Consider the following 20,847-nt stretch of genomic DNA (forward strand, 5'->3'; position numbering starts at 1 on the left):
GTTTGGGAAATATTATAATAGCATCTGTTTTTCCAATGAAATTCTGGCGTATTCAGTTTTGATGATTAGAAAACAATAACTGGTGCAGTTTCCTTATCCCACCCATTTTTTTATTCTGCACATGCAATAATGACTTAGATGTTCTAGCATCTAAGCAGGCAATATCCTGCTATTGAGCTCTATCAGTTGACTTCAACCTAGGTTTAAAATAATGTATTAAAGAAAATTTGTTAAAATATTACCCACCAATGAATTCTGTTTTCCTCCCTCAAAAAAATGTTGAAGCATATGTCAAATGAGGCACTGCTTACTGGTAGGAAAAAAAGTGTCTGTCTTTTCTAACTAGACTGGTTTAAAACAGTTATTAACATCCAAATAAATAAAGAGAAATTAAGGGTACATATAATCTGTTTTATAAAAATTATTAGTTTAAGCGTTTACTCGTAAACAAATTAAAAATCTGTGTTAATGGTGAGTAGACTAAGGTAATCCTGTGTAATGTTTAGGGTGTTGATTATTGAAGAAATACCATTCAGCTGCTTAATTTTCTGAAACAATGTGAAGTATTGCTCATTGCGGTGTTTAGTTTAATAGAAATATATATACCGTAAGTTCTCTTAGTGCTTGATTATGATATTGTGTTCCAGAGTTTAAAAAACATCATTTCTCTCAAGGCAATAAGGTAGTTATAGAACAAATGCTGTTTCTTTTTTGTATGTCAGTAAGGGAATACGTTACTCTGAACATTTTTTATGTATCTGACAGAATTGTTATTTTTTGGTTTTGGGGGACGTACATGAATGTAAACTTACCTGTTGCAAGCTTGAAGAGGAAGTGTCAATGTTTTTTTTGTTTATTTTCATATGTATCAGTATATATGGTGTTCCTGCCCATGGCAGGGGGGTTGGAATTAGATGAATTTTTTTGAACTTTACTAATTCAAACTAGTCTAGCATTTGTATTGTGAAATACCATGTCATCTAAGTATTTTTTTCCTTAAGAAACGGGAATGATTCACTTTATTTTCTTTTTTTTTTTTTTTTGAGGTAATTCTGTGGATATTGGTTTCATCTGGAGCTCAACTTGAGAGGGCTAATAAATGTTACTTTGTTTGAATGTTGGTACTTTTTACTAGTGGTTGTTTTAAGAGACACTCAAGATATGCGTAACTGAAGCAGTAGTAGATAGACATTTCTTTAATTTTTTCTGGCTGTTTTCTTGCATGTATTTGGGAACACTGCCTAGTCAGTCTTCCCTCTCTGGGCTGCTGGACCTCAACCCTCCCCCCAGATTTGGCATGGGCTTATGAACAGATTCACACTTTTCAGGGGAGATAGATTTGGTGTGTGGAACAACTTGCAGTGCTTTTTTGACACTTTGAGTTTTTTCCCCCCATGCATTCCTAAAAGAGAAATGTTTATATTATGGTTACTTATTTTATTAAAGATAATCATCAGATATGGATTTCTATAAGAAGCCTGTACTTTTGAAATGCATTTAAATGCAATGTTTTCATGCATCAGTTATGAGTCCTAAAGTTGTTATAGGGAAGATGGGTACAGTAGTTTGAACTAGTTGGGTTTTGATAAATCTGAGTATAATGAAATAGCTTCTAATTTAAATTCTTATTCTTAAAATCCTCTTTCAGTAACTGGTATTATCACTTCTTGGATGAGATGCTGGAATTTTCTGCAAAGGTATTCCTACATGAAGATATATTCAGAAACTGCAAAAGTAGAAAACAAAAGAAAGTAGTCCTAAGAATACTGTATTTTGTGGTATATAGTTTAACCCTAAAACATCCCTCATCAAATCCAAACTGAACTCTAATGGAATATGGGAACTTCTTGGTGTGCCTGATGGACTCACAGAGGTCTCTGTAACTGGGAGCCAGGACCTTTTTCCAGCCAAGAGGTGGTGACATGCTAGCTAAATGTCACAGAGATGGTACATCAGTGACTGCATGAAACATCTCTTGCACTCTGGATGGCTAAACAACAGGGAGGAAAGTTGGCCTGAAAGGGAGTTTGGAGAGCAAATGGAACATGAGAGATGAAAATTTTACAGAAGGACTGTAGAAAATGTGATTCAACTGGAGGAAATGGATCCATAGAATATGTAGGTTCCCTGATTCTTCTTTTGACGGAATTACTTGTAACATATATATGTAATTTAATTTAACAATATATTGGTTAATATCAATGAGCCTAACAATCCAGAGTGAAGTTCTGCCTTCAATCATGGCTGTTTCTTGTTGATTACAGTTCATCCTGATTGGGAAAAGGCAAAAATCTGTATTAGAATTTTTAGTTGATAAATATATCTTTACAGATTTTATATAGTTCAAACATAAACATAGTAATCCAGTCCTTGATGAAACGGAAGTTAGATACTGATGATAAAAATAAATCAAACATATGTTTCTACCAACAGCTTGGTGTTTATCAGAATTTGTTGTTAGAATGGTTTTCATAATGTAAATCAATACCTGGGTTTTTTTAATTCCCTTTTTCGAAAAGTGTAAAGAGGATGTTTGAACAGAATCTCCTTTATCTGACAGTGCTATTCAGTGAAAAGTTGTAATTAAGTAATATCCTTTGTGATAATACTGTTAACTTGCCTGGATTTAACTAATAAGAACTAAATTATGTGCATTTGTTTTACAGATTTGCTTTCTCAGTGAGTCTAGGGTCTAGCTTGTTCCTCTGCATGGGTATGTCAAGAGAATTTCCGTAAGTGCTGTAACAGTAGAAGCAAAAGCAGTCAGACAAGTCTAATATGCTCTGTTCACCTTGTCTATGAACACCTCATGCAAAAGGATGATTATGTCAGTTCACTGTACCATCAGGTCTTACCAGAGAATCTTCCTTTTGCATTCACCAAATAATGAACAAAGAAAATACGTAACACTTTTTAAAAGTAAGCTTACATGACTTATGTTTTTTCTCACCTTAGGATTGGTGATTTGGCTTCATCCCTGGCCATTCTGCCATGTTTTGGTGATTGAACTGTTGCGTTTGGAGCCATCTGCTTTCCATTTGTGACATATGACTAACTGGAGAACATGAGTTCTGTTGGGAGATGCACTTCTATCTAGTTTTCCTTGTTTCTTGGTTGTGCCTCAGAAATGCTGTTCTATCTTGCCAAACGTCAAAATATTATCATCTTTTGCAAGGCTTTGATTTCTACCTGTGGCAAAAATTTCAAACCAGAAAAGTGAAACTTCTTCCTGTTTTCTTGTTTGATTTTTTGGTTTTCTTTTATTTTGTGTTGTTTTTTTTTGTTTGTTTGTTTTGGTTTGGTTTTTTTCCAGTTTGGAAATTGTTTCTTCAAATTACTGCTTATGTGACTTCTTCAAATCTTAGAAAAGTAAGCAGCTTTTCTTTCCCTCTTCTGTAAAGGAAATACAAAGCATACTAGAGTATATGAATATACTGTACTATTTTTTAAAATATGCAAATCGTTTGTGGGTCAGACCTAAGCATTCAACATTATCTACAAATTATTACCTTTTAACCATCATGTGTTTCCTCCTTCTGATTCATAAATTATAAGGGCAAGAGGAAACCAGTAGGGTCACCTACTGAGAGTCTACAGGAAATAAAACACAGAGTAATAGAGATTTAGTAATTTAACCCTCTGAGACAAGGGTAACATGCTTGTTTAATCATTGGCAAGTTGGGCAAAATCTTAAACATTTAATACTTTTTTGGCCAGCTTTCTTTTGTTTCTTGTTGTTCCTTAAGTGAGCTGTGTTTTTTATCGCTACTGATTTATTGCTGATGCTATTTTCTCTCACACAACCTTAGTAATGGCCTTGGAGACAATGGGCCAGTCTTTTTATAAACATAAAAAAATGTTCTTTGACAAACGCTGAAGTGGATAGGAACGGGGATCCCCGGAACAGGAGGCTTTCTTTTACCCCCTGCTCCGAGGGGTTGAGGTGCTCCCTCCCCCTCCCTCATCCACCCCCCGGCACCTCATGGCCTCCAGCAGAGAGGACACGGGGCCAGTCAGTCAGGCAGCAGGGAAGCAGGCAGAGAGAGCTTTATTGATCTGACAACAGCTTAAGTACCTTTTGGAGGGATTACAAGGTGACCAGTGAGAGCACAGGACATCTTACAAACAACCAATGATGACAAAGGGTTAACAACCAATAGATGACCTTTCAGTTCTCTCTTAGACATTCCAAGGGTACAGTGAGGGGTTTATGGGAACAAGAAGGGTTACACAAAGAGTCACAATCACCATTTTGGAAGCATGGTCACTTTAAGAACATCACAACCTTCCGTATTCTTTTATATCCTAAAAGCATACTGCAACAGTTCATTATCTTCTTTGTGACTGTGATTACCTAAATACAGTCTAAGGGTCACCAGATATTAATAGAAGGAAACAATCTAAAGAGAGGTCCAAAGGACTCTGCATTTTCTGCCTTGCTTGGTTTGAAAAAATTAATTTTCTCTTCAAGTCGTACTGGGGGAACAATGATACTGTGTTTTCTAAAAGACACCTGCCCTGGGAAGCTGGCTGATGGGCTGACAGCACAACCTGGGTTCTATGTGTTGTGAGAATGCTTGGCCCAGGTCCCTGTGGGAGTGTTGGATGTGTGTAAAGTCTTGGCGGGTGCTCTCTCAGGTGGAATGGACTGTCTGAAAAGATGGAAGTGTGTGGGAGTTGTATGAAGGAATGTATCCTTCTGAGGTGTTGTTGGAAGACTGTAGTGCAGTGGGAGGCAAAAGTGCCCCATTGGTCTTGTTCATGGAGACTGTTGTTATAAAACTATTTGTAGAGCTGTTCCCGGGTGTCATTTTGTAGGTAAACCAGATAATTACAGAAAAAAAGGTACAGGAATGAAGTAAAACAGACGCAGTACAGACAATCAGAAAACCAGAGTCCAGGAACTAGATCATCCTATATGTCAGCAACACTGAGTGCATAATTAGAAATCTGGCACCCTAATGCAGTGACTTGTTGCTGAGTATTGTTTTGGTGTGGGGGTACCTATGCATGTAGAATATTAAAATATCTGCCAGGTTTCAGATTATTTGAAGTAATAATTTAAACACTTTTTTTGGTTTTTTTTTACACACAGGTATATGTATATTAAATGTGCATATAACAGAAAATGCAGAATTATGAAAGTCAGTGTAAGTGCCCAATTTTATGGAAAAGATCATATGAAAAAACCCCACTTTATAGTTACAGACATTTTTAATGTCAGAGAAAGGATTAGAGTTTGAGAACTGGCTTGGAGTTCTGCCTTTACACAGTAACCTCTTTGAAGTTACAGCAATGCAAATAATGCTGCACAACCAAAAGCAAGGATGGAGACATAGTTTTCATTCTAATTTTCATATACCTTTTTTTTTTAATAAAAGGTTTACAGATACTTCAACTGAACAGTTTGTACTGTTAAAAATATGGGATTTTTTTTCTGCAAACTTTTTATTATTTTATAAAACCACTTTCTGATAGACATCAAGATACTGTAAACTTAAAAGTCATCAACCATGAGTGGATGACTTCATGTGATGATAACCATCTTGGGGGCAAAGGTAGCAAATATTATTAATACAGCTATTCAAGATAAGTGAAGACAAGCCAATATTCTCTTCAAGGTAAGTGAAGACAAGCCAACTTCACTTGAAGTTCAAGTAGTTAAAAGACAATTCGTTGTAATATGATTTGAAAGGAATGTGGTGCTTCATGTGCTTAGGAAAAATTGTGAGCAGTATCAGACTTTTTGTTTTTAAGGCATTTGCTTTTTGTCTTTTTTTTAATGATAACTCCCATTAATCTACTAACATTACCTTTATTAACTCCTATTAATCTACTAACATTACCTTTATTAGGCAATATATTCGTTTAAGTGCTGTCAAAAGCCAGGGCTACTGTTGCCTCATAAAATCTTAAAGAACAAAGGATGTGAAGGTGAATTTGTTCCTGGCTTTGTGACTTGGCTACTACTAGGAGGGAACTGAAGTAGTTTTTTGAGCAGTGTCCCATTTTTTCTTTTTTCTTGAACCCTCTGACTGTGGTGTTCACAAGACATAAGACATTTTCCAAATAAAAAGGAAAGCTACAGAAATGGTGGTTTTCTCCTTTCTGAATGTTGATTCTTCAGGCATCCTTCTGCTGTGATGCAAGTAGAAACCTTAAATTAGCTAGTGGGCTAGTGGGCCAGATGAGTAGTGAGGTGATTACTCTTCCTGATGGCCAAAAACTGTAGCACATTCTATTCTGTCACCTTACCTCATCCACACCCTCTTGTAACCTGTTGGAGATGTTTGTCTTGTCTGTGTGTTGAGCCTGGGTTTTTGGGCTTGTGTAAGCTCTTTTGAGTGGAGGCTGTCATTTGTTGTGCTCATATGACGTGGAGAACGTTGAAGACTCATAGCATGACTGCATATATAAGAAGTAATACTTCTTCTCTCCACTGGACTCTTGTGCATGATGGACTGAGTGATTTTGTTCTTGAAAGCAGAAAACGAGGGATTTCCTCAGTTAGGACAGATATACTCTCAAAATACTTTTAGAAGTCTTGAGACAAAACTGACTTCTACATTTTTTCAGAGTTTCTGCAAATTCACTTCATTGCAGCCTAAAGGAGGAAGGCTATAGTCTGAAATCATTGTACAGTGTTCAAGAACAAGGAGATCCAGTTGTTATTTGTAGAAAACGAAGATGCAGATTGTTTTTTCACACATTTGCTGCATTTTAATTTTGGAATAGAAAATGTGCAATGGTGTTAACTTGGTAACCACTAAACTCACCAAGCACATTTTCAAACAAGTGTCTAACGTACAATGTAGGATTAGTTTCAGTTGATTTGATTTGTTTGAACTAAGCTGGAAGGTACCCTGTACCCCTCTGTAACACTCTAAGACAACAGTTTCTGAGCTTAAGGCTTAATGATTTTTTCCTTCCCTTCTCCCAGCACATTGAATTTATAAAAAGACTGTAGAACTATAATGAGTACTATTTAAAATTTAAAATATTTGCAAGTATCTTGAGGGTTGATTTAGATCCTTGAATATCTGACTTCTAATCTTTACTGTGGCTACCTGTTTGCTTCAACAAATAAGGTGAACTTCTGTGCTTCTCTTTGCATACTTAGTGGTGATAACCTTATGAATTTACCTACTTTTTATATTTGGTCTGTGATTTGATAAAAATTGTTTTGTTAAACCAGATAGTTTTGTATTGATAAATTTAATCTCATATCATCCTCATTTCACTTTCTTGTCAGAGATGGTAAGTTTCCTTGAATGATGAATTGTGTATACATAGCATGTAACAGACTTATTTCTGTTAGTTTGGGAAGTTTTCAGGAGCTTGGTAGTATCAAAAGACATGTTGATTTGAATTAAGTGTTGATGGAGAAATGCTTAAGGTGACCAGGGGTTTGCTTAACCCAAATTTGGTGTCAAAGCGGTTAAGCTTTTTCTTCAGTTAGCTTGTTGATGTATTGAAGAGAAACTCGGTACTGAAGAAAACGCATTCAGTTGATTTGGATTTCTGAATAATTAATAAATTTTTTCACAAGTGTGTGCTTGACTACCCTTATGCTTACTAAAAACAGTGATCTCTAATGATCTCATGTGGTTGGCAGCTGAGATTCATCTGCAAAACAGCACTGTGCCCTGCAGCGCCATACTGGGGTGTGTGCTTAGCTCTGACTTGGAGATGATAATCATTTCCTGCAGCAGCTAGTTAGCCCAGTGCTGCATAGCCAAAGATGTGAAAAAAATCTCTGCATGAGGTAGTATTGCTACAGGCATTTGGACTATTAAGGCTAGACTTGTAAAGGATATGACGTGTAGCATTGTATCACATTGCAGCATGATGCCTGTTTCCAACACTGATGACATGTTTCTACCTTTTTACTTGTGGAAAAGTGTGACCAGAGACATTACTGAATAGTTAGATCAGAATATGCCCTTTGGAGAGAGTGACTACATTATCTGTTTCAAAAATATGTTTAGTATAACATAGTATTCAGAACTTATATTCAGAATGTTATTTTCTGGAATTATTAACATAACTTGTTTTTGGAGCTCTGAGTGGGAAATGCTTCAGTGTCAATCTGCTAAACTAATATCAAACATATGAGTATCAATAATGTAACATTCACTCCAGCTTCAGTCTTTCAAAGACTCTTGGCATTTTAGCAGATTTTAGCAAAAAACTGTGTACCTGTCTTATGCTAGATAGATGGGAAGGTGCTATTCTTGTGTTTGAGTTTCTTTACTGAAGAAATAACCAATAAAGAAAAATTAAGAGAGTGAGTTATGCTATTTGTCTGAAAAATATGAAGAAAAAAAAGAATCTAGAACCTAATGAAACACTTTAGAAGGAAGAGATTATCAGATTGCATTTCCACTTCACCAAATTGTTGTATACCAGTTTGCCAGTTAGAATCTTGGGTTTGGTTTTTTTATAGGTAGTTTTTTTAAATATTTCAGTGTTTCAGCTGATATTTCCTGTATCAGCTAGATTCATGCTAGTCACAGTGAGGCAAGAGATTATATATTCCCATAAAAACAAGTCAGAACTCTGTAATCAATTTAAGCTAGGTTGAGAAAACAATCAGTCCCTTTTTAATTGGTGACACACCCATATGTAGATCAAAATAGTTATCCAGCCCTCCTAAACTGTATGCTACCATTCCCTGCACAGAACTTTCTTGAGGTTTTGAAAGACTGAAAAATCATTTTTTTTAATGTTTAGTTATGGATTTATAGAAGGGAGATTTTTAAAAAGCATGTGATTATGTTAGCATTGATTGATGTGAATGTTTTATCACTTAATTTCAAAGTGGTAGTTTTTGCAGTTACGATTTGAAGAAAGGATAAATCCAAACAAATGTCTCTATTCTTTTAATATACAAGACATTTGGGGAAGTGGCTTTAATAGACGTTAATTTGTCTTTCAGAGGAATGTCTACATTTGGCTTTCAAGCTGAATCTAGTCTGTTTGAGATAAGTTGTAATTATTATTTGAAAAGCTGAGCTAGAACCTATGTTAATAGAAAATCTAATGTTTGATGAAACCACTGAACGAATTAGAGGAATGTTTTTTCAAAAAACAGGAAATGAAGAATTAGTATTCAAACTCTCAGTGTCTTCTTCCTTACTACTTTACTGCGAGAGTTACAAGATCACAGAATACTGTGTTGTAGTTCTACTTGAACCTGTCTCCACTATGTCAAATGGACAGTGTGTGAAAGTTATGCCAAGGTGCATTTTCAGTGGAACAGAGTATTCGTCTGTGAAAACTATTGAGTTGATCCTAAAGTGTAGATTCAACTTTGTTTTCTTCATTCATGCTGCTTAAGATGACTGGTAATCTGCAAGACTGCTTTCTGTGATGGAATCAGTGATGTGAGTCTCAGAATAGTAATGATGACATTAACCTTGTGGCAGTACAGCTTACAGAAAACTATGAAAAGTCTTGGTTTTACCTTGTCCATGTAAGAGTTAATTGTTAGCATAGTAGTATGTCTTAGAGGATTTGTGGAATGCGATGTGATAAAGTTTTACTTGAAGACATAGTTGAGGGAAGGGGGAAACTTGCTCATTATGGATCCTGTTTTTACTGTTTAAATGATAATTTGAGTGTCTCTTAGGTCTAAATCCAGTGTAAGTCATAGGCACAAATTCTAATTCAAAATAGTTGTGAACTGTGGAAGCAAAATGCATGACTTGTTCAAATTAACCACTTTTGTGTAATTAACCTTTTATAAACAGCAAGACTTGAGGTAAAATCACCCTCTGTAAGAGAGTTTCAGCTCTCCTCATTGATAATTTTGAGACAAATTCCCTTTCTGATTTACTCCTCCACTGTCCCAGACACTGCTAGTTCACTGTGGAATTTTAACATAAGTTTAAAAGTCATACAGATCTGTTTTTTCAGGATTTTATAATAAATATATATATATTTTATATAAAATATATAATAAAATGAGATATTTTTAACTATGTAATACTAGAATGCTTGCAGGGACGGATGTGTAAAGAAGAAAGGCTGTACACTGAATTGCGCTTTTCAACTTTGTATGCATCCAAGACAGTATTTGTTTTCTTTGGAATCCATTGTTGTTGTGTAGATTTTAGCACTTTATTTTCTGATGTTCATGGACAGAAGTTAATTTTTGTCTGTTTTTAGATATTTAGGGTTTGTGTTAAATCTCTCCATTGCCAAAATAGGGCTTGAAACATGAACTTGGAAGAAAAATTGTCAAACCACAAAGCAAAAAAACAACCCCCACAACAATAAAGGCCTACCCTCAAGCACTGAAAACTCTTGAGTTTTCAAGGCGTTGTATGAATCCAGAAGATAGAACTTGAAGACTAACTGCAAGTACTATATTATCCCATTTAGCATTTGACAACACACTCACTTTGGTTTCCTCTCCTTTAGTTTTCCTTCAGTTCTACCTGTATTGGAGCAATATTGTTTAAACAGTTAAGTTTTAAAACAGATGTTAACTTCATATGTTACGTAGTTTGACAGGCGATATTTCCTGTTGCGTCTCACGTTGTTCTTGTTACTGCCAGTAGCACTGCTGGATCTGGCACCTAAAGCTGTTGCTGCTGTTTGTTCACAGGGGTAGTAGACTGTCCTGGCTGGGGACAGTAAGTTAACTGATGCGTTCAAAATTAAAATGTTAATTATAATTACCACTGCTTGCTTTTTTGTCTCTCTAGTGAATGTTGCTTTACTAGTTATTTTATGTGATACTTCATTCTTGACACATAAGGGTGAATTAAACAAGTCTTTGTTGTGAACTTGTTCCTTTTCGCACTATTAGCTCATAGCTATTTACACACTATAAATCATATCCTGGGTTCCTTTTCTTTCTTTTCATCTTCCTTCTACACTGAGTCACTGGCATTTGCTTTCATGAATCCTCTGTGACCTACTTCTATTTGTGAGCAATTAGTACATTGGTGGTAAAATACTCCTATCCTAGTATGGGTGTTTTTATGGGGCAAAGTATATGCAAAATTTGTTTTCATAAGTTGCTTGTATACTCTGTGCTGTGTTTAACCTTTTCTCTGTATTCTTGTGGGATACTGTATTGATGTATAGATTAAGGTCTAGTACAGAAAATATGCTAGGTGTAGAAGTTAATTTTAAATGTTCTTATGGCCTTGATTCTGTGTTGTTGGATTTTCATGAGAAAATAAGGCGTTATTGACCACTGAAGTGGTCAGGAGAGCTATAAATGAGAAATCAATTTTACGTGACTCTTGGTAAAGACATACTATGAATAGATTTTGTGGACCAGATTAATTCATGAAGGTACATTTCACTTCATTGAAGCTCTGCTTTAGGCTTATGGTGTTGAATGTATACTGTTTAGTTGTTTTGGTTGTTTTTTGCTAGGATGACACTTCTGATTTTCCAGTTTCACTCACCAGGTTTTTACTAGGCATAACCATGTGGATACATTTAAAGTCATATTGCATTTTAGTTGTGCTGGATCACCAGCTATGGGAAAGAACTTGGAGTATATCACTGCAGAGAAAAGGGATTCCCCTTTCCCAGGTTAATGCATCATCTCTTCTCAGGGCCTGTATGAAAGGTCACAACCTGGCATCATCGTGTCTTAATCTCCAAAAAGCTGTGTTAGATAGACTTAAAGGATTCTAAAGTTGTACAGTATTTGTGATTCAGTGACTTAAACAGATGAATCATTAAAGTGGCTTAACATGTCAAAAGGAAGGGAACGTTGGATGACATAACATGAATGCTTTATCAGTACTTTGTTTGCAATGGCCTAGATAATTTGTTTCTGACCTCACTGAGTAATCCAGTCACTTGAAACATATGCCATGGAAACTTTTTTTTTGAAACTGTGTCACACTAGTTTTAGTACTATAAATGTGTGGGTCTGTCACAGCAAACTGAAACACAAAAGTCATCTGATTTTCCTGCCTTGTGTAGTGCTTGATGATTAATCATTACCAAAAAAAAAAAAAAAAAGGGAGTGGATGTCAGAGGCCTTGTGTTGTCATCCCTACTGATGACTATGCCTGGAGATGTTTGAATTTCTTCACTAGAGATTATTCAGATGTTCCCAATTACCTCACTGTGACTTTGCAGCAAAGCAGTGTGATGATCTGCAGGTGTAATAGGTTGCCTTCCTCAGTAGGTGTACTGTCATGTGGAGCTGAAGTTTGCTCGCAGACCTGGTCTACATGCTAGGCTTTATACAGGGATAATAATTTGAGCCGTAGCAAGCCAGGTAATTTTGCTGACACAGCTTTGTTACTACACAATTGCAGTTGAAAAAGACAGCTTGTATTCTCATGGTTCATTTTTGTTTCCTTCTGGGAAAATTTGAACCAGTAAAAAGCCTTTTATGCTATGGTGTAACCTACATCAGTAGAAGGGAGAATATGCCTGTGTAACTATACCAGTTTTGATACACAACTAACTCTTGTAGATACTGTATATTTATTCAGAATTCATGGGGAGAAGAAAAGATTGATGTAGTTTTGTGAACGGTGTCAGCTGTGTGCCAGTGCACCATTTTTTCCTGTTAAATTTCTCATGAAGCTTCGTTAAATAAAAAATAATACAACAATTATATCTGTTACATAAGCTCAGTCTTAATCTGGGGAAAAAGCTAGATCAGACATAGCCATTTTTATATTGGTTATTTGTTGGTTTTGTATTAAAGGGATGTAGCTGTGTTTGGGAACTCCAAGGGCAAATAGACTCTAATTTGTTGTAACTTCGTATGGCTGGGGAAGGCCACCCTGCTGACTGCAGCTATATATGTAGTAGAGTCTTAACGTCATGGCAGTGGAGTGTTTGGCCGCTTACATTTTAGCATAACTTTGCAGACGTCTGGTTTCTACAGAACAAACAGCCTCTTCATGAAAGCCACCGTAGCCGGCATTAATTGATGCCCTCTGCAGTGTGCTCAGCAGACACCAATAGCTGAATGGCCACAGTGAATGTGGTGTGTTTTTTTTTTTCACCTTCCCCTGGGAAAATAATGCTTCTAGATGCTCTAATTATGATTTAATTAAAAAACTTTTGGTCAGCTCTCAGGGGGAAGGATGGAGAATGTGAATCTCGGTAAAGAGAGGGGGGCCTTTTGTTTACCAACTGAGTTTCTGCGTTACAGTCAATGTGTGCATGCTCAAATGTGGGACACTGATGGTGCCACCAGAGGTCTTGTGGGAACAGACATCGTTTTCAGGTTGAATGCCTTCCACTTAATTGTTCATATTCAGTTTCCTAGCCAGTAAAGGGCATAGTTTTCAAACACCCATATTTTGTCCTAAATAACATTTTGTATTTTTACATGTTTTTTTCTTTATTTCCTTAAGTCTAGTGTATTAACCGCTTATGCATTACTGACTAATTATGTCCAAACAGAAGACAGTACAGAATATTAATTGTAAAATATTTATTGCTTGTATAGGAAGTGTGATGATTTAGTTATGTAATATTGCCTCTTGCCCCTTTTAAAACCTAAGAATTGAAAAGGAACAGGAGCATTCTTCCTGTTAATTGTATTGATTTCTTTCAAGAAAGGTGCAAACATAGAGTGCATTGTTTAAAATTAGGCATTTATTGCAAAATTTTTGCAACTCTCATATATATATGAAGAAAGAAGATAGACCTCACCAAATAATGCCAAATCTCAGTAGAAGGGGTGAAACTCATTTCCCTTGTGTCAAATTAGGCAACTGTGCTTCATCAGTGTAATGCTTCCCAATCTGTGGATGTGTATCCTCACTTCTGGTTCTCAAGAGGTTAAATAATAACTTTATGCTCTTACTGGGAGAGTGTTCCTGTTAGAGACTGTCCTCCTTAAATGCTTTTCCCTCCTTTGTTTTTCTGCCTGCCCAAGTGGGAATCCTGTGCAAGGAGGAATAAAGGAATTCAGACTCTTGTCCTACTGGGTTTGATCTACTGTGAAGTTTTCCTTCAATCAGGTGCATTGCACCTGTTCATCCTTCAAGTCTTTGGGAGTATTTGCAAAAGGTTTAAAGACAAAATGTTTAATCCACCATGTGCACCCTCTTAGTTTTGAGAGATTGAGAGCTACTAGGTTCATCTAGGGAGGAAAGAAGAAGTCTTGTTCTCTCTTGACTCACTACTCTTTTGAGTAAAAATTAATTGTTTCTATTTTATTATAGGAGAAAGGAGTCAGTTGTAAATATAAATTATTTTAGGGATTAAACCAGAAGAGAACTACTGGATTAGAAAGTATGTGAAATCTATCTACTTCAAGAAGCTCCTAATTTCCTATCCTTGAATTTTTCTAATAATCCAAGAGTATTAGAAAAAAATAATTAGAAACGTGGGGTGGGGGGGGGGGGAAGAAAAAAAGGAAAGCTTAAAACTGTCCTGAAAACACTGAAATAATGCAGGAAAAAATATTTCTAGGACCTTGTCTTTCAGTGGCTTTTATCCTGGGGTGGGTCTCTGGGGTGCAGTGCAAAGCAGACAGTGTTTCATGTGATAAAGGGTACCATGTAGACTTTTGTTTTAATAGGCTTCTGATTTTTTTTTATGTGAAAGTAACCTTGGCAACAAAAGATTTTCTGATGCATGCAAACCAGTAATTTCTGAGGTGTCCCCTAGACATCTGCTGAGGAAGCAGACTTCCTAGGCTGGCTGCTTGTAGTTAAGTGATAATTTCAAAACATAACAGACTTTAACCCATTGAAACTTTATGAATATAGACACAATGCACAAAACTTTTAGCCAAGAGAAGCTACTCTCCATGCTATCTGGGGAGCGTATTCAGTGCTATGAAGAGGTCTGTCTGGTTTATCATCCTGGCTCACTGATCCCTAGATACATGATAAGTTATGAACAGTGGAGCTGTAGTGCTTGGGAAAGCCACCAGCAAGGAAGAAACAAAGAAACCCAAGAGGAGGTACGTCTAAGTGGAAAATGGAATGAGAAAGCTGGGGAGAAAGTGACAGGGTTTCACTGTTGTAGGTAACTGGATAAACAGGTCTTCTGTCTGTAGTTTGGAGACACTCCCAGGTTTTATCTAAATTCTGAACTCTGCTGACCTCTGTTTTAACCAGAATTACAGAAAACTAAGGATATGTGCTTGGCTCCTTTGCTGTACTGAAGTGGCCTGGGGACTTGGTTGTGGTTAGTTCTTGAGTCTAAATGGATGTTGTTTAAAGGAAATACGGCTGTAACAGGACACATTTGTTTATTGGTTTAGTTTGGGTTTTTTTGAAGGTCCTGACTGGGTAGAAGTTGCTGTAGATTGACTGCTCTGTTCAGTGTAAGTGTGGAAGGGGCTGTTGTTCCCCATCAGCTGGGGATGGAAAGGTGAGGAGATCCCTCAGCTACCTTCTATTCTAAGCCTGGCCTGCTTGTGTTGTGAGCAGCAGTGAGAGGGCACCAGCCTAGCTCGCAAACTAGGGGCAGAGCCAGTGGCAGACACTGCCTATGACCAGTGTCTGTGCTGTGGCCTGGCAGACAGCACTACAACCGGAGGTGGAGCAGAGGCTCCAGAGATAATGCCTTCCAACATCCTGATTCACCTCCATCTGCTCCGCGGTTTCTCCCAAACTATTAACAACCAGCAGTGGTGCAGAGTGAGAAACATCTGCCCCCAGCCTGGCCACTGCAGCTTGTAGGAAATGTCTGGCTGCATCCTCTTAGCCCAAGAGATGCACCATCAGGTTGTAGTCTGGAGTAAAAATCTGGAGTGATACAGGTTAATATGAAATGGCAGGGAATGGCCAGGAATACATTGAGACCTCTTTTGTGAATCTCCTGCTACAGCCTGGGTAGGCATGCGCTCTGGTAAATAGGGTATTTCCTGCCTAATGCAAATAGTTTCTGCAGGGTTGTCTACTATGCAGGTTGAGGCACTACTTCCTTTGGTTAACACCTCCAAATTAATGACGCTTTGATCTTAATAGCTGTGATGCATGACACTTTTTTTTTTAAGGTAGCACTTCTTAAATATTATAAACGCATCACAATGGCTCCTGAGGTTTTTGTGTGGTTTTTTTCTTTTTTTTTTTCCCAGTTAGGCATTTCTGCCCTTTTTTTACATGTCCTGAATTATGTAGCATACAGATAATCAAACTTACGGTAGAGATATTTAATTATGTAAATTAAAAGTGAATTAGGTGTTTTATGAAGAATAAGGAAATATTTCAAATTTTTCTCCTGTGTAAGAAGGAGAAAAATTATGGATTGAACTTGCTTACAGTAAAAGTGAACATAATCAGTGAAGCTGAATACTCTGAACACACCTAACTAGCAAGTTCAGTTGAGAAGGCATAATGAAGGATCAGTTTATTTGTTTTGTAATACTTTGAAGTGGTGGAAATTGAGAGGCCTTCTACAGTGGGAGAAGTCTTTGTAAAGACACCCTTCCTCAGGTCTGACCATTTGAGATTTGGCAGATATTTTTGCAATGCTCTGATTTTTCCTGGTGGCTGTTTTTGCAATGGGGCTGCCAGCAGCTGCATTCTTCGTCTTTTGTGTCGTGTTCATTATGTTTTGATATTTCTTCAGACGAAAGCAAGCCTTACTTAAGTTGACTAAACCTTAAATACAGAAGAGGAAAATCTGAATCCGTACATTACAACACGTAAAATTTAAATCCTAATACCCTATTTTTCCTAATCTGTTACAAACTAATGTAGAATAACTTCTCACAGAAAGATATATAATAAATAGAATGTTCAGTGCTGTGTGTGATGTTGTAATTGTAGGATTTTAGATATGTGTCTTTATATAAATATGTGCTTTATGCATGTAAATATGAAGGTATATATGTAGATGCTTATACATATATATACCCATCTATATGCATGTAGCAAATTTGAAGAGTGTATATGCACACCTATAGCCTAGTACAAATATATCAGAAAATACTCCTAGATGATAATAAATGGATATAAGTGTGTAATACTGAGAGACTTTAAAAGAATGAAATGAAAATTATGGTTATTTATCATGGTATATTTTACTTGCATTCAAATGGTTTGTACACTTCTCTCAATTATTATAGCACCTTAAAAATTTAACTACTTCAGACTAAGAAATATCTCTCAAAATTGTATGCTTTTGCTTCCTTACTCTTTGGTCTTTCTTAGCTGTAAGTTGGACCAGGATAGCAGTGATTACCACTGGGTGAACTCTTGATTCTCCCCATGTATCCCTAACTCCACAGAATTCAGTGTTCATATTCTCGCACAATTTGTTTTCTTCCATAAAGCAGTCTAGGTGAGTGCTGGTGTTAACTGGAGGCCGTGTCTTAATTTGACTTTCTAGGTCTTGAGATGCTTCATCAAATACAAACATAAAGGCTCTTTTTGACAAGGGAGCTGCTGTAGTATCAGTGTGTGTCATCTCTTTATGCCAGCTGGTTTTTGCATTTGTTCCAGTTAATGTTCCACAGAACTCGTCTGGATTCTGAAGAGCTTGGAAATACCCACTGAACTGCTTTTTAATGCAGAAGGCTTCTTTAAAAGCAGCAAAAAACCAAAAAGCCAAACCTAAATTCCTAAAAAGCCAAGCTAAATTCCATTTAAATGTTTTAATATTTTTAAGTGCTATGTGCCGTGCTGTTACTGTTGCTGAAGACAACAATTATGAAGGCACAGTGTACCTAGCTTCATAACAAGTTAAATATAACAGAAATATAATGAAATTTAACTTTCCTGTATAAACAAAGTAACCACATTTCAAATCTTGCTAGGGACAGCATGTTCCTGCTCAGGTAGTTTTCAACTATGCAGTTTTAACACCAGAGAAGTTATAACTACCTTTTCTATCCCTAGAGCATTATGTGATGGCTGGTCTTGCATTATTAGTGTCTTCTACTTGTTTTGTCATGAGTACTTCTCATGGGAAATGTTGATTGTAGCAGCTTGGAGTTGTGGGTCTGATACTGGAACTGGGTTGAAAGAAGAATTCACCTGCAGTGAGATATGGTGAGAAGACAGGGTAGGGAGGAGAGGTGTGAGTGAGCAGGATTGTCAAGTAATGAAGAGTAGGAGGTAAGGCAGAACCTTACCTGTTGAGGGGGGGGGGGGGGATTTGGGAAAAAATTAATTGGATTCCAAGATAAGGAGGAGTGCCATTGCTGATACGGTGTAATGTCAAATAGTTCAGATAGGTAGTCATCCAGGACAAATAAAGTCCAGGGAGAATGTTCCTGGGGCAGAGAAGAAAGCAAAGGGCAACAAATACAAGTTTTCTGTTCTGTTCAATTTTGTGTGCACCCCAAAGTTTAGTTATTAAATCGGATTGGATCTTTTTATTTGTTCTTTGTTCTCCCTGCTCTCTTATTCTTCTTAGGAAAAGAAGTTTTTATTTTTCCTTTTTTTCCTTCAGTGTTCTGAACCCTGCATCTTACCTGCTGCCTAGCTTGCTAATCTCTTCGTTGCATGCAACCTGATCACAACGTGAAATCCAAGGCTTAGAGAATTGCATTTTGCGGGCTAGCGCTCTGTGGTTTACCAAGGTTTATGTTTCCCTAAGTTACGATTCCTATAGAGTGTTCCTGCAGTGCTATAACTTTCCTGCAGACAAAGAGCCTTTATTTCGGGGCTGCCTCTTATCAGTTGGTTTATCTTGTCAGATTTGAATGGGAGAAGAATAGTTTTATGAAGACAATAGAAGAGGAAAGTTACTTGATGTGTTCAGAGATCTAGAAAAAAACTGATTTTGCCTGCAGAATGGTTTTAACTTCTGAGATTCTTTTATGTATGGAAGATTGGTATTTTAAGGCTAAATACAGTTCAGTAAGTAATACTTTGATACTTCCTTAGAGCCACCCTGCTTCCCATTTGTGGTGTTCTGGCAGCTTAGATCATCTTTCAGGGTTCCCCGAAGGTTTGTTTTTTTTTTAATCCACAAAATGCCTCTTCTATAATAGCAGTATTTTTGGGAAGGAATTGGGTTTCACAGATTACACAGAATTGATAACATTGTTTCAAAATCTTTGTGAAACACAATTGAAAAACAAAGCCTCCAGTGAGAGCTCTAGGATGAATTTGTGCTTTAATGAAGGGAGTTTTTACCTTACAGTAGACTGTGTATCTTTTATTTTTTATTTCTCAGTAGAACATTCCATTTGAGCATGATAGCAGAATAAGTTCTCCATACAGCTACAGCCACATCTGAGCAAATAGCAAGGATTTTTTTCCTAAATAGCAACTGGGGGAAGATTTCTCATTATTTGAGGTTTTTAAATTTAAGGTAATACCATCATACTCACCAGAAGTAGTTCTTAAAAATCCACACCCTCCAAAATTTTGGAATAATTTTGTGCATTCTTTTCTTACATGGGTCTACAAAAAAAATTATATACTCATGGGTTAATTAATTAATTGAATAAAATAATTAAGTAATATGGCAAGATTTTGTGCAATGTTCACATGAACTTTGCATTAACCCATTAAAGAGTTGGGAATGGCAATTTTGCTGCTTCACAAAACATTTTCAAAAGGGAGAGTGGTCTTAATGTTTGAGTTAAAAAGTATTGAAGTATTGTAGGTATCTTCTATACTGTTTTCATATTCAACTTTTAATCTTTTTCTTTATTTCCTCGTTTTCAGTATTACTTTGTATTACTGTAGATCTGTTTTTCTTAACTGTTTTTGCTATTGAATTACATCCATTCCTTTGCACTTTATTCAACTTATACCACATAAAAACTAATCAGCTTTGCTTTCTGGCTGTTACATAGAGATCATAAAGTTATAAAATTAATCTTTGGAGACATCTGTAAATGTGATCTGAATCTGCTTCCCTTGGAACCTGCTCAGATAACAAAATGGTTTTAGTAGTCTGGGGTTTTTTTAAACCTTTACAGAAAAATTTTGATTGCAGTGCTGTGAACATTAGCATATTCAGTTTATACACAGCTAAGGTCTCTGACTTCAGGATAGTATTTTCTTTCTGCATGACTGTTTATAATGTTGGGGATTTATGTTTGTGAGAATATTCTTTATGGTAGAGAAAGGGAAAAATTAAAACACATCTACCAACAAATATATAAAAACTGTATGATGTATTTAAGAGAAGTACCTCCTTTCCCAAGTTTAATAGATGTGTTAATTTGCTGTTTATCTCATTTAATGATCTTGTGATATGGGAAATTAGTGGCTTTGTAGATGAAAAATGTATGAGTAAAAAAATGCATTCATCTTCTTAGGCATCATCTGTTCCATTGACAAAAGGCACAGATGTGAAATTTATCTCAATAATTAGATTTATAATTATCATTTTTAGACTGATAAATCTTACTCTCTCTGACATGTGATTTCAAGCTACAGATCATGGAACAGAAATAGCTTTAGTCGTTGGTGATTGTAAGCTTGAGACCATGTTTCATATTGTTTATTTTTATATTATGTAAAATGTATATGGCAGAGAAATAAACTGTAGTCAGAGAACATTTTGTTAATGACTCTGCAGGGGAGTGCTGGTCTTTGCTTAGAACAACAAACATGCAGGCCCAAAAAGTATCCACTGTACATTTTCTTTAGAAACTGCTGCGTTTGCCATTATCCATTATGATCGTAGACTTCCTGGACACGCCTACAAAACCAACAATATCTCTGATTTTGTAATAGGAACATGGAAAGTCCATGAACACAGTACCAGAATCTCAAAACACCCATGTGTGGTGTGTGCTATATTTTTGATACTAATGTCTTCTTTCCTCTGTTTTTGCCCACAGCTGCAGAACAAGTAACAGGAAGAGTCTGATGGGCAGTAGTCAGTCTCCAGCTCTGCCTCGGCCTCATTCACCACTTTCGGCTCATACAGGTGATTTCATAAGTATGCTACTACTCCTGTTATAATATTCCTAGAATA

At 36.5% G+C, this 20,847-nt stretch overlaps 1 protein-coding gene across 9 annotated transcripts in view; it reads left to right on the plus strand.

Moving 5' to 3' along the window:
* MAST4 (microtubule associated serine/threonine kinase family member 4) overlaps positions 1-20,847 on the plus strand; it is a 269,784-nt gene that overhangs the window by 174,245 nt on the left and 74,692 nt on the right. For all 9 annotated transcript variants that reach the window (XM_050330031.1, XM_050330032.1, XM_050330033.1 and 6 more), the window contains one exon: positions 20,711-20,799. In XM_050330031.1, coding sequence (XP_050185988.1) covers positions 20,711-20,799 — 89 coding nt within the window. The remainder of the gene's footprint in view (positions 1-20,710; positions 20,800-20,847) is intronic.

This window comes from Myiozetetes cayanensis, unplaced genomic scaffold, assembly GCF_022539395.1.
Source record: "Myiozetetes cayanensis isolate MyiCay16 unplaced genomic scaffold, myiCay2020 scf4, whole genome shotgun sequence".
Lineage (NCBI taxonomy): Eukaryota > Metazoa > Chordata > Aves > Passeriformes > Tyrannidae > Myiozetetes > Myiozetetes cayanensis.